We start from the raw sequence: 15,300 nt of genomic DNA on the forward strand, positions 1-15,300 counted from the left end.
GGAGTAAATTTGTTACCATGCAACTGAAGTCTGCTTCTCTGAGCGTAGGTGCTGTGAAAGAATGGGATAGAAGCACCTCTAACCTTCCCCTAAGTAAGCAGGTTACCATACTACTGACCCCTTTGCCTGAGCTAGCAGCTTCTTAAGTGTTCCTGTAGGTTCCTACTATGGTGAATGGGAACAAAGAGAAATATGCCAAATTCCTCCCTTTTCGTTCTGTCAGGCCCACGAAACCTCCTCTCTTCTGCATTAGTCTGAGTTGAGGTATTACTCTCTGTGAAGCCTTGCTACCTATTTGAAGGAGTCACTTTGTAGTGCCTGGTCAATCTGAACATTTCACTGATGAGAGGTCAACAAAAGCCACTAAACTCACTTAAAGGCCGCTGAACAGACTGCACCTGGTAACCATTTCTGATTCCCATGAACTTGGGTTGGTCTCAATTACACGTTGGAAGCCTCCAAGTCCCATTCCTAATCCTCTGAGTCATCTAGCTCCCCCCAAATATAAGAATGTTTATGATAAACTACAAATGTAATTCATGTCATACTTGGGGGGACTGCTAGAGTGTTTCGAGGCAGTTCCCCCCCCTTTTTCTTTTTCAGAGCCAAGATGTTGAGCAACGCAACTCTAGGTGGTAGAAAAATTCCACAGCGAGAACCAGAGCATCCGTGAAACCACTACATCCAAGGAAACAATTGAGTCACAATTCTCAGTAAGTGGCATCAAATGCCCAGACCTGGCACACTACAAGTCAATGCACAGAAAGCTTCCTTTCTACAGCAATGTACCTAAGCTGCCAAGAACCACCCCAATCAGAGGTTCCCGATGCTCAGCTGATATATCTTTATATAGCCCCAATGAAGCTACATCAATTTACACCAGCTGAGGATCTGACTCTTAGATGTATTATTTAAGAATCCACACAATCTTTTACATCTTGTATCCTGCCTTCTTACTTTTATACACAGCAAGGAGCAAGCACGACATTTTGAAACTCCTCTTTAAATATTCTTTCCAAGTCATTCCTAGGTTCAACACACCAACCTCTAACATTTGTGTTTTGCAAAGATGGTGCCCAGTACCCTGTTCCTGTAATAATGAAGCAAGATCTCCCTCATTAAATAGGAGAGTTGAAAAGGCTCAGTGTAGTCAAAGTGTCACTGACCTACTGTCTGGATCTGGAATCAATCCTGAGAACCTGTGAAGCAAGAGTATATCGGTACATTGTCAGAATGAGCTATTAGAAGAAAACACACCATTATTTTAGTCAAGAAAACAGCAAATGCTCACAAAAATCATCAGAATTGTCTATCTGCACACACAATTACCTGATTTACATGTTCAATGGCAGTAACTATAAACACAAATTAGGCAAGCATTCTGCACAAGCAATTGCCTGCCAAAACTCTGGCCCACAAAACGCACATATAATAAATAAAGCCACTGCGTGCATACACTCTATCTATGGGTGTGTATGATTGACTATACAATAAGTGTTTACAACAGAGAAAAAAATAATTCAAAAGTGCCTGTAGCTGTCATAAATTTAGATTTTGTTACGAGTTCATAAGAAAAATAAATGCAATCTTGGTATTCCTGAAATAAACAAACTAAATTTCAACTTCCTTCAGGTAATTGTTTCCTGAGTCATCTGTGACTTCTTAGTAAACAAAGTTTTACTAACACTAATTCACAGAAATTTTTTCATGGTTTTAAAATTTCAAAAGAAAAAACAATTTTGTTTTGTTCTGATAATTTCAACATCTCTGGAGTGCTACAAACCCAGGGAGCAGAAACCTTTTCTTGCCAACTGTTCAAAAATCCTGAGTTTGGCCCCAAAAATTCATGAGATTGGCTCAAACCTGATGAGTTTTAAAAAATAATATATTTGAAGTTCTTTGTTTATCTGCCTTCTGGTTTCTTGGTTCATGTTTTTAAGCTTTTCTCCACCACTACAAGAGCTAGGAACTTACTTTCCAGAGAATCCCATCAATCTCTCAATTCCAGCAGCTGGGCTTTAAGGAAAACATCATATCATAAGACTCATGATAAAACTGCAAGATCTGGCAATACTGGAAGCTCTGGGACAGGGCGTGAGAACCAGAAAGGGACCCAACCAGGCTAGTTTCATTGTCCAAGCTGATTGAAATGCAAAAAGCAAACAGCATCGGTGGAAAAACCAATAAGATGTTTAGGCTTGGCCCTAATGCAAAAGCACTAGGGAAAGGAGAGAATGTGGAGGGACTCTTCCCACTTTATGCATCCCATGCAAAGCCCAAACACAAGAGCAGTCCCTGAGCATGGAGGCTACTCCCACAGAGGAAGCAGGATCCTGGCCCTACCCTACTCATCTCACACTAGACAGAAAAAGAATGGCTACAAGCTCAGAACGGAGCAGGCTATATCATCCTCCCATGCTCCAGGGAGCTGGGAGTTGCACATTTAGAGGCACAATCCATGCACGAGCTGCTCCTTGGGGCAACATGACTGAATGTCACCATCAGGCCTTTAAAATGCTGTCAGTGCTGACAAATGCACAAGCTCTAAAATGTAACAGGAGTGAAAATGGCGAGGACACATTTTATACACGTAAATGCATGGGCAAGTATAGATTTTAAATTGACAGTATACTCAGAAGACATGACATAAAGGGACAGAGGTGAAAGCAGCAGTGAGGCTGAAGCTGGCAGGATGCTTTTGGGAACTTTGAATAAGGAGGATGTATTCTCAATACTACATTCTGACCCAGAGTCATTTAGAGAAACACTAGAACCCATTTCACTGAATCAGACACAAGTTCAACAGATCAGCTCTTCTCTCTGCTTTATTCCTTCCCCTCAAGACACAGCAAATCATGACAAGAGTCATTGGGAGATTGTCCCCTTCCTCTTGCTCTCTCTGCCCTCAGGTTTTTATTTGCTTGGGTTTGAAAACAGATGAAAAAAAATCTCACTGCTTTGTAATTATGTTCATTACTATCGTACCACAATCCTGTTTAACGAATATTACTACATTTCAACAAATCATGCATATGCCCCCAAGGCGCTGGCCCTGCTCCACTGGGCTCAGTGGTTCATGAAAAGGATCACTGCAGTCAGCACTGGCAGCACGTAATACTCTGCAGGAGCCTACAGGACAGAGACTGCTATTAGCCCCGGCGCAGGGGCAGTCGTTCCTTGTGTTTTCTTTCCAGCTTGCTACATGGGAGTAGGGCTAGCCATAACCCCGCCCTCAATCTGCGCCCTGCCATAGGACTGTATGCTCCCAGCCATTTCATGCTAAATGTGTTTACAGACCGATTGTGTCAGGCTGGAAGGTTTCTGGTGAGTCTCTCACTGATAAGATGGCCAGTTACCCAAGGGACGGCTGGAACCTCGCTGCTCAGCACTCTAGACCTCTGATCATCGAAGAGCAGGACTCAGGCTCTATCAGCACAGAGGTAGGTGAGCCTCACCAGTACTTGAAATCAGCCACGTCCGCCAACCAGAAGAGGTTCCTTTGATGGAGTTCTGCCCATGAACATTTTAATGAATGTTTTTGGCTCTATCTGGGCATTGCACTTTATCAAGCTGCAGGCCATTCATATATGAACAATTCCCTTCTTGCATTACTCTCTTAACGTCAGTGACACCAAGAATGAATTTGGCTATTTTCGGTTTGGATCTTATTCATTAGGAAGGTCACAGGCAGCCAACAGAAATGTTTCCGGTGTCCTATCACTTATCCCAGATGACCCAGGGAGTCAACCCAAAACAGCAGATGCCTTATTTGGTTTCTCAGAGAGAAGAGCTCTCTTGAGTTGAGCTGAACTCCGATTCAGTTAGAAAAGTCTGATTAAAATAGCCTTTATGCCTCCTAGCTCTTGTACCTGGCTCTCCAGGTTCCAGCCTCTTTGCATAATTCCCCTGTTATTGGGAACTGTTCCATTCATTACATGCCAGTTTTAATACTGGAACATTCAAGATGTTCCCTTGCTGCATCAGAGCGCATGATTGTCAACTGCAAACATTCAAAAATTGAGAGCCAGGCCTCAGTAAATCATGAGGTTCATTTTAAAATGAATTTGGAGGAGGGATTATTTGGCATCTGGTTTTAGAGCCTTCAGGGCTTGTGTTTTCACACTTTTCTCCTCAACTCCACGAGTTAAGAGTTTACTAGTCATCGATATGTTCTGTTACAATAGGGTTTTTTTGTTTTTGTTTTTTTAAAGAGTGGTTCTCTCCCTCTTCCCCCCCGTTTCTCGACATCAGTCTATACACCACAAACCAGTATCAATCTGGCCAAATCCCAGATACGCTATATTTACTAAGTGTTTGTGTGCGCGCGTGCAGGTACATTCTATACATATTACATGTATGTTTACATAATTCATCTACAGATATGCATACATGTGTTATAATGCATACAGAATTATACACTATGCATGTATATAGATAATTACACCACATACATACACAGTAATGTTGTAACACTAACCAACAAGCCAAAATCTGGTTTCTCAACCATCACCATGAAGTCTTTTCTTTCATTCTTTACCTGGAATAAAGAGTTATGCAGTCCTAAATAAGGTGTGCTTGTGAGTGTGAAAAAATAAGGGATTATGAGAGAAAGCATTTTATTGTATCACATATTTAGAGTCTGCTAGCATTCGCAGACTTCAAAATAATAAACAAGTTGAATGTAGATTTAAAAAAAAAAAATCTGTGAAATTAATGAGTTCCAGAATCATTCTTCACAGTTGTACTAAATCTGTTTGTCTTTTTCCTCCAGTAATTCTGTGTGAAATCCTGGCCTCATTTAAGTCAATGGGATTTTTGCCATTCATCTTACTGGGGCCAGGAGTTCTCTCTCTTCTTTACAGTCCAAACCTATAAACCGATATGGTCATAATGCCAACACAATGGTACACACCATCAGATAGCCTTTTAACTGAGCCTAAGTATAATATTTAATAAGTGTTCTACCAGGGGACCAAATTCTGGACTAGATGAGATAACAGGTCTTTTCCATCACTAGCTGCAACATTCATATTAAAAAAGAAAGATGATCGCACAATTCCTTGAGGACCTTCTCCTCCGAGATGCTGAGAACCCTCAATTCCCACTGCAGAATCAGACTTCTATTCAGTACACAAGGCAACCTGCAAGCTTCCTCCTGGGACCTGTCATTATCTAATGGTTAGCACTGCATCTTTCCTCCAATGATAAATAAGATACATAAAACAGAATGGAATTTTTGAGTGCCTTTCTCGTGCATGTCCATGAAAATGTAAAATGTACAAATGAGGATTTTTACGCTACTGGTATTAAAAGAGTTCTCATCCTACTGAAAAAATTTGGCTTCTGGTTGGGAATAGCATTTAAGTTCTATGACAATACCATGGCAGTACTGGATACATAGATACCCTGTTATTTTACTTTTTTGAAGATAATCCCTAGAGCAATGTCTGATGGAGGTGACACCTTTAAAGGAATAACCATGTTAATTTTTTATAACAAAGTTATGACTAAGATAATAATAAAAATATGACCTGTCATTTACAGCAGAACAACATCTAACAAATCATTTACAGGACAGTTGGATTTTTTTTTCAATGCAGATGATATGTTACTAGTGAAATACAGAAGGACCAATACTTTGGGCATGATTTGCAAGAACCTTCATGTTACCAATGGTTATGTACACATTCCTGAATTAATTTTTTTTTTTACGAGCCTGATGAAACTATTCTGATGGCTGATACAGGGCTTAATCATATTGTACAACTAAGAGAACACACTAACATATGCATGTATGGAGAAACATATGCATTACACATTTATGTATAACAAAGGAGAGCATTAATTGGAAATATGAAATATTTTGACTTGCTACTCTCAGATACATTATTACATAAGGAAAATTGAATATAGTATTTCATTTTTATGGTGCACTAGAAAAGTATTCTCTTAAATTTATTCCTGATTCCATATCTGTCCTGATTCAGGGGCCAAGCTTGCCTTACTTATGTTGGCAGAGTCCCATTGATATCAGCGGACTTACAGATTTTGGAACATGAGGAGGAGTTAGGCACTTTCTTACATAGGTGCTGGAACTAGGGGTGCTACTGCAACTCCTGGCTTGTGGCTTGAAGTGGTTTCCATCATATACAGGATTTATAGCTTGATTCAATGGCTCTCGGCACCCCCACTATACAAGTTGTTCCAGCACCACTGCTTACTTGGCTTAGTAAGTAACTGTTTATTTTTATTATTATTTTAATTAGAAATTGGGGAACCTGATGGTGTTTGGATTTCAGGAACCCTCTAAACATGGTTCTGTTTTTAAGTGTATTGTGAAACTTTCAAGTGCTGCATAACATTTCCCCCTTGATCAAATTGTTTTCCAAGGGAAATTTAATGTTTAAAACCATGTTTGTCTAACTAAATGAGAGCCTGTGCTCAAGAAAACAAAAATTCTTGCTTGACAGCAATTCTTTCCTTGATTTTAAGGCAACAGATGAAAGAAAAGTTCAAAAAACATGCAACACCACAATAGCTTCCATTTGGTCTTGAAAAATGAATTTAAATCTCTGCTCCCCCTTTCCTAATTTCAAGCAAATTTTCCTGTATCTACTTCATTTATTTTCGATCACATATAAACACCTATCTAAGCAGTGAATATATATGCAATTCATCAGCTCCCTGGGTGACTATAACTTCCATTCTTCTTTTAAATATATTTCTTTACTTAAATATATTTCCCACACAGAACAGCTCTGAATACTCTTCAGGATTATTTCCAGTTCTGAATGGGATTGGTTATGTTCCATTATATCCAACCTGCCTGTAAGTGAAACTAAAAATAAGTAAGAAATGTACAAAAAGAGCTACTTTTTCCCCTCAAGGAACTGGATGTTAATGAGTAATTTCATGCTTGCAATTATGCCTTGTCTTCCCAGATGGAATTACTAAGAGTATGTCATACCACAACAGTGAAAATGAACTGCTTACTTCATCCTCCCTTTTTGCTGTATGCATGTATGTTACACAAAAACTCCAGGGACTAAAAACCAATTGCACTCAGAGTAAAGTCTGCCAGCGAAGGAAGAAACCAAAAAAGAAGACACACAAAAGGGCAAAGTAAGAAAGGAAAAGAGATTCTACGAAGTCGAGTTTAGACAGGCACCTGAAAACTATTGAAAAGTTCATTTTCATCTTTGTACTCAAAAATGATTAATTCTCATTCTCCTCATAACGATTTAGAGAAAAGAGGTTAAATTGGATTTTATCATCATTTTTTTTTATTACAATCATTGCCACTAACCAAATAGTCCCTACACAAAGGCAGACCCTATTTAAAAAAAAAAATATCCCAGAAAGAATATTAGCAAATGCACTGTCATTTGGAGTTTGATAAATGTTTATAAAGCAAACAAACATAATTCCTCCCATAGGGAGAAAGTCAGATTTGTCCCCAGGCAAATTGTTATCTGGCAAATGAAGTTTGTAAATATTAAAATGTCCTATTGGGACATTTGGCATTGAAAGATAGAAAAAGAAAAAAAGAAAACTAGCTACAAAGCTGACTGATATTAAAACAAAAAGAAAAGAAAAAAAAATCCCTACATAGCAGCAGCATAGCCTACACAGGATGTATGTGTATTCATGAAACTATGCCATGTATAAAGCAAATCATCTGAAGAGAAATGAGAAACAAAACAAACAATAGAAATAAAATACAGATCGGGCAAAATCTCAACATCTACAGGAAGGGCTTTGTCTACCCTACAGGTGCTACAGCCGCACAGCTCCAGCACTGCAACTGTGCCACTGCAGCACCATAATACAGACACTTCCTACAGAGATGGAACTGTTTTTTCCATCATGGTAGTTAATCCAGACCACCAAAAGGTTATTTCGTCCATCAGCCTATGCACCACTACATGGGGAGTTAAGTCAACCTAATTACAGCACTCAAGGGTGCACATTTTTCACACCTCCCAAGAGACAGATAGCTAAGTCAATTTAATTTCTCAGTGTAGACCAGGGTTAAGAGGGTCTCTCCACTGTAGAACAGAGCATGGTTTTCATGTCTCTAGTTTGGAGCTCATGCCAACAATTTATCATAAAATTAATGTAAAGTGATTCCAATTTTTACTTTATACAAGTTAATTATAATTGAAGCATTTACCATTCACAGCATTGAAAAAAATGTATCGTGATTTTTGTAAAGGTTGTCAGTTCTGTCACTAAAATAAGATGGCCTGAATATTTCTCTATTTCCCTGCTTCTTCTCAGAGCCAGAATGCATATTTTCCTAATTAAACAATGGAAATAGTCACCTATCTTGACAAAACAACAGATCCTGGTTTATTATACACATTTCTACATGGAACAGTGTCTATCAGAGGTACAAACAACAGATGGACAATCCAGATGCAAAATAACCCAATGCCTGGGCTTGAGTTGGTTAGCAAATAAAAGTTTGTGGGGGTGGATTTCAGTCACATATGTCCCAGGAGATAATAAAAAGGATATCCAATATCTGCGACTAACAAATCTCTTATCCATACCATTTATGTGCAGACCTGGCTACATCAAGCTTTAATATTTTAGCTGCCCCCACAACTTTTGCTTTCAAACACAGGCTACAGGGAGTTTGTTTCCTGGTTCAATTTTATTTCTCTGATGTAGGATGCGGTAAAACTCATCGTGTCACAGGATTTGCACAGTGATGATGCGAAGATTAATTAGTGAATGTTTGTAGAGCACTTTGGACATGGAAAGCTGCAAGTGTTAAAGTAGGCCTGTTTTCAGATGTGCTGAGTGCCCACAATGCTGCCTCCTTCAGTGGAAACTACAGATGGTTCAGCAGCTCTGAAAAAAAGTCAAGCCTCTTCTATTTAGATACCCAAGTCTGGATTTAAGTGCCTAATTTTAGGCACTCAGTATGTTTTTCAGTTCTACCTTATCTTGAAACCAGCAGTGATTTCTGTTTGAATTGTACACACCTGGCATTTTACAAAAATAAATTTAAATATCCAAGATCAAATGTCTAAAAACATGATTGAATACAGATCCACACATTCAGGCAATACGTACATAATTATGGGGAACATTCTGCTCCCCTTGCTTGGCTGAGTAATCCCTTGGAAATCAATGAGGCTATCTGCATGTACACATAAGGCAAGCAGGACTTAGCCCTAAAAATACTGTATTTACTTAGTGAACTGGCACTGAAAAATGATAATTTCAGGTGTAAGACTTAGCACAAATAAGCACCACTCAACAAAATGGAGCTCTCACAGAAAACAATGAGACCAGCAACATGAGACATTGGTGCATGGAATGACAGAGTGATTTAGTATATTTCTGTTAATTATGCAGCTTAAGGAGACAGGATGAGAGAAAACCAGGTATTAATTAGAGAACTAGCATAAACTGAATGGGAAATTCTTTCAGAAAGTACTATCCTAGTGTCTGAAATAGAGTTAAAACTTTGCCAGAAAAAAAGAGGTAGTGTGCTCTCTTTGCACACATAAAAATTAATCTCTGGTGTATTTTTATTTTCTATTTTTTTAAATATATTAAGCACAAATATGATTGCCCATATCAATATCAGGTATTGCACCTCTTTTTTCCTTTTCAGATAGTATGGCCACTGCAAAGAAAATGCCTTTCGCAATTAGTATTCAACTTCCGCTCTGCCCCTCGGAGTATCATCACAGAATGATGCAGAACCCATACTTGTTCTGTACTTGTGTTTCCTTTGGGAGATTCTCCTTTAATGTTTCACTGCCTATTGCTTCTTTCCTACCAGTAGCTCAGTTTTCAGGGAGAGGTTAATATTCTTCTGGGCATGTGAACATCCTGGATAACTCAACAGAACAACAGAAGATGGCACGGTGGCAGCATGTTAGGTATGAAAAAGAACCACATCAGGCCCTTCGTGATGGGCAGATGGTCTACCTACAGATAGCTCCCGCGGATGATCCCGCTTGAGATACTCTGTATGTCAGAATACTGTGTTGACCTCATATAAAGTTACATCCATGTTTGAAATAAACCTTCAAATACACCACTGACTGAAGGAAACTCATCCAAATAGACCACTGATGGACACCCATATAGAGGCTAATTCCCAGTCCCACACTGTGAGAGTTTCCTGTCAGGACAGAGTTAAGCCAATGTACCTGGTCTATTCTACAGAAGATCCACTGAGAAAAAGAAGTTATTTACACAAAAAACAAAATGCCAGAAATAAACCACTATCTACCTAAAGTCTTATATGACTGTAAATACAATGTGTGCAAACTCATTAAATTTCATTGGTTCATACTGCTGCACCAAATCCCATTGGATCCTTTTAATGTATAGATACCGCATGTTTTGTGTGTGTGTAATTTTTTATTATATGCATACACACACACTCTCCATATTTTTAAGGCTACTATTTATTGCTATGCGTATCTTTTGTGTTGGTAATATTTGCTTACAACTTGGTTTTCTACATTGTCCTCAATGAGGGAGAGAAAACCCTAAAAGAGGACTACCATATTTCATTCCACTCTGTCAATGTCTGGATGGGATAGGATTAGTGACCACCAAAATCAGAACCAACAACAAGGCCTAGACCAAGACAACATATTCACAGTCCATATTAAAAGTATCTGGTTTCAAAATTAAACGCATCCTGTCTCCCTCCTCCCTACCTCCAACCTTGCCAATACCTCAAATGTCATCTGCAGATTTTAGTTTAGATATTGTTAAAACATCCTAATTTCACATCACTGTCACATTTCCAGGGGACAAAACCATAAAAACATCACACAGAGAATAAAAAAGGAGATTTGCCTTTAAAACGCAGTAAAATTACAAATTAGCAAACACAATTTATAGTTGCAAAAAACAAACAAAAAAAAAACCAACAACAGGGTTTTGGACATTGGGGTTCATTCACACATGTGCACGCACACACACACAGAGGACTAGGGAGGAACAGATTAATTTTTCATTTTCCAGTCCTGTACAAAGAGAATATTTATTTTCCATCTGTTACCATATGTACTTACTTTTCTTTTTTACTTTTTTAGTTCAATGAGATTTGCTTTAGTAACTTTTTTTTCCCATGTTATCATAGGAACTGGGGTTTAAAAAAAAAATTAAGGTAGACAGCGCAAGATTCAGACTTGCCTGGCATTTTTGAAAGCAATATACAATTCTGGTTATACATCACACACATTCGGGCAATTGATTTTAAAAGCCTAACATAGGTATCACCAAGCACTCTGCAGTAGGCAGGCTTTTGTAGATTTCCTAACCATCCCCAAGATGTAACTTAACATTGATTTTCTAGTAGACTGTAGGTGGACATAAAATTGAGCTGCCTGCGTTGACGAAGAGGCACATTCAACATTCATCTGACAACAGGGCTGTCTTGTGTTACAGAGAACAGAGCCAAGGCATTAAAACCAGCAGCGGGGAGCTAGCTCTGTGTTGCAGGACAGGAGTGTGTCCTGCTCTTTGAGGAAGATATGGAGCATTTGAGAACAAGGTACTTACTGTAGCTGAGGCTAAGCTGTTATCTGCCAGGGTTACATGATGAGGCTCCCACCTCCTCAAAAATTTGGAGGTGAGGATCTTGCTCAAAAATGTCCGGGGGTGTCTGATGACACAAACCTGGATGTCCCCCTCTTGCAGCAGTTTATACCTCATGCCATTGCAGTGCAGAAGGGGTCGCCTGCAACGCGCAGCACCCATTTTACTCCCCTCAGTAGCAGACATTTCACCCAGCAGCGGCTTGCTCTCCTCGATCTGTCGGCGATCGCTGCCCCCACCCGAGCTGCCGGTAAAATCCATAGCAGCTTTGGCTTCTTGCTGAACGTCAACCGCCTTTAGAAAAAAAAAGGTTTAAAAAATAATAATAAAAAGCCCCCCCCCCGCAAAAAAAAACCGCCAGGGGGGAGGAGGAAAAACTGTCCAGGAGGATGGGGGGGCGGGAATGAACCACCCCCCAAAAGGGGAGAAAGCACTTGTTAAAAATTCCCTGTTTCAACTACAACCAGCGCGTCTCTGCCCTCCTGTCAGCGCCGGCCCCGCTTCCTCCGGCGGGCTTCACTGGGCCAGATCCATGCTCCCGCGGGGCGCGCACGGCGGGGCGCAGGGGCAGAGCCAGGCACGGGCGCGGGGTAACCGACGGACGGGGCCGCTGGCCGCGCGCGCGGCGCGGGGCGGAGGGGAACCCGCCCTGAGGGGGAGCGCGGGTCTCTGCCCCGGACCCCCGGGGCTGCGCGTGTGCGGGGTGCGCGTGCGGGGTGCGCGTGCAGCCGGCGCGGACCGGGGGCATGTGGCTGCGGCTGCCGGACAGGAGCGGAGTGGCTCCGCCGACAGAGAGTTGCAGCAGCAGCCGCAGCGGCAGCCACTCAGGGCGGCTCTGATTGGTCCCCTCGGGGTCATGTGCGGGGCCCCCTCTGACGTCAATGGCCGCCGCAGACTGCGGGGCCGTGCGCTGCCTGCTGAAGGCGGCCGGGGTGCAAAGGACGGGCGGGGGCACGTGCCAGGCGGCGGGGGGCAGGGAGCGCGAGCGCTGCCCCCTCCCTTCCGAGCGGAGCCCCGGCGGAGTGCTGGCTGCAGAGCGCGGGGGAGATAATGAGCGGGAAAGGCACGGGGGCGGGGGAGCGGTGGGGGTGGGGCAGAGGGATCAGGAGGGAGAACAGGGGAGGCTTTGTGGCAGGGGGAGCACAGAGGGAGAGAGGGATGGGGGATCGGGGTTGGGGGCAAGGGAGAGGGATGGGGAGGGAGAGGTTGGGGCTGGGGGATCATAGGGAGGGAGGGGTTGGGGTGGAGGTGAGAGGGATGAGGATCAGGGGTGGGAGAGGTTGAGGCAGGGGGGAGCACAGAGGGAGAGAAGGATGGGGGATCAGGGTTGGGGCAGGGGAGAGGAATGGGGAGGGGTTGGGGCAGGGGGATCATAGGGAGGGAGGGGTTGGGGGGAGGTGAGAGGGGTGGGGATCAGGGGTGGGAGAGGTTGAGGCAGGGGTGAGCACAGAGGGAGAGGGATGGGGGATCAGGGTTGGGGCAGGGGAGAGGAATGGGGAGGGGTTGGGGATGGGGGATCATAGGGAGAGGTTGGGGTGGAGGTGAGAGGGATGGGGATCAGGGGTGGGAGAGGTTGAGGTAGGGGGAAGCACAGAGGGAGAGAGGGATGGGGGATCAGGGTTGGGGCAGGGGAGAGGAATGGGGAGGGGTTGGGGATGGGGGATCATAGGGAGAGGTTGGGGTGGAGGTGAGAGGGATGGGGATCAGGGGTGGGAGAGGTTGAGGCAGGGGGGAGCACAGAGGGAGAGAGGGATGGGGGATCGGGGTTGGGGCAGGGGAGAGGGGGAGGGAGGGAGAGGTTGGGGCTGGGGGATCATAGTGAGGGAGGGGTTGGGGTGGAGGTGAGAGGGATGGGGATCACGGGTGGGAGAGGTTGAGGCAGGGGGGAGCACAGGGAGAGAAGGATGGGGGATCAGGGTTGGGGCAGGGGAGATGGATGGGGAGGGGTTGGGGCAGGGGGATCATAGGGAGGGGTTTGGGTGGAGGTGAGAAGGATGGGGATCGGGTGGGAGAGGTTGAGGTAGGGGGAGCACAGAGGGAGAGAGGGATGGGGGATCGGGGTTGGGGCAGGGGAGAGGGATGGGGAGGGAGAGGTTGGGGCTGGGGGATCATAGGGAGGGAGGGGTTGGGGTGGAGGTGAGAGGGATGGGGATCAGGGGTGGGAGAGGTTGAGGCAGGGGGGAGCACAGAGGGAGAGAAGGATGGGGGATCAGGGTTGGGGCAAGGGAGAGGTGGTGGGAGGGGTTGGGGCAGGGGGATCATTGGGAGGGGTTGGGGTGGAGGTGAGAAGGATGGGGATCGGGTGGGAGGGGTTGGGATGGGGGGAGCACAGGGAGAGAGAGATGGGGGAATCGGGGTGGGGGGAGTTGGAGGAGGAGGCAGCATTGGAGGAGCAGGGAGCAAGGGAGAGTTGGTCCCAGAAGAGGCAGGGAGCTTGGGGAGGTTAGCATGAAGCTGGGGGGCTGTGCAGCCAGAGTAGGCCTAAGAACCCTCCTCCCCCTCATGCCAGGCCATCTGTATAGCCAGCCTTCAGCCACTGGCACTGCCTTGCAACATAAGCTCTGCTGGGTCTCCCCCTTTGGGACAGATTTGCTGGCCCTTTGTGGAAGACCCGGCCCCCTCTCCTGAGGGAGGGCTTGTCTCTGCCTGTTTCAGGTAACATACTGGACAAAAGTAAGTCCGTCCATTCCTCCTCCCCCTACCCTTGAATCACCCTTTCAAACAGCACCAGCACAACACTCATGTCAAGGCCTTGGGAGATCAGAACCTGAGATAGATACTTGGCCCCCACTATGAATGGGCAAGAACAAAGCTGAAGCTGCACAGGGTGAATTTTGAGGTTCCTGGCTTTTGGGTCACCTTGTGTTGCAACCAGCACAGAAAATAGTACAGGAAGCCCGTAACAGGCTGGTTGCAGTCACTGCCATAGTGAGTCTGCTTCGTGGTGTTCTTCTTCCGGTCTCAGGAAAATTCTGGGAACTGAAACATCACCCAAAGTACAAGACATGTCAGCTGGTGGAGCATTGAGTCCAGATCCCAACAAGATGGCGCCTAGATACGGTGATCAGCATTCTAAAAATATCTCAGCGACACAGGGGTAGACGGATGCTTAAATAATAAATAACCCCTCCTAAGCCCCATTTTTTTCCAGCATACATACAGCCTCAGAAGCAGCTGTCAAATGGCTGTTAACAATAGGCTTGAGAAAACCACTCTGGAAAAAAGAGGAACTCTCCAGACCATCTTCCTTCTCTTTAAACCAACCTACTTTGAGAACAAGAGGTACTAAGGTGAACTTGCCCTTGCTTCCTCTCACCCTATGCTTAAAGACTGTTCAGGCTCATAGTAAGAGACAGCCCCTGCACTAAGTGCTTGCAATCTAAACAGACCAGACAGACAAAGCTCAGAGGAGGCAGAGGGTATGTCTATGCTGCAATTAGACTCCCGCAGCTGACCCGTGCCAGCTGACTTGAACTCTTGGGGCTCAGGCTGTGGGGCTGTTTAATTGCAGTGTAGATGTTCCGGTGTGGTCTGCAGCCCAAGCTGTGGGACCCTCCCACCTTGCAGAGTCCTACAGCCCAGGCTCCAGTCCAAGCCCAGACATCTACACTACAATTAAAAAGCCCCGCAACCTGAGCCCAAGTCAGCTTATCTAAGGTCACACTGCAGGTCAGTGCCAGAAACAGGAATAGAACTCAGGTCTTCTGGTTCAGTACTCTG

The 15,300-nt window shown here is 44.1% G+C and overlaps 1 protein-coding gene across 2 annotated transcripts in view; it reads right to left on the reverse strand.

Moving 5' to 3' along the window:
- The window catches only part of CMIP (c-Maf inducing protein), a 183,406-nt gene extending 171,264 nt beyond the window's left edge, over positions 1 to 12,142 (reverse strand). Inside the window, exon 1 of one of the 2 annotated variants that reach the window (XM_050923007.1) lies at positions 11,545 to 12,142. In XM_050923007.1, the coding sequence (XP_050778964.1) occupies positions 11,545 to 11,841 (297 nt within the window). In that variant the 5' untranslated portion in view covers positions 11,842 to 12,142. The remainder of the gene's footprint in view (positions 1 to 11,544) is intronic. The other variant, XM_050923008.1, reaches the window with a different exon arrangement.
- Between the last annotated feature and the right edge of the window lie 3,158 nt (positions 12,143 to 15,300).

Source organism: Gopherus flavomarginatus, chromosome 14 (assembly GCF_025201925.1).
Source record: "Gopherus flavomarginatus isolate rGopFla2 chromosome 14, rGopFla2.mat.asm, whole genome shotgun sequence".
In the NCBI taxonomy this organism is placed as follows: Eukaryota; Metazoa; Chordata; order Testudines; family Testudinidae; genus Gopherus; species Gopherus flavomarginatus.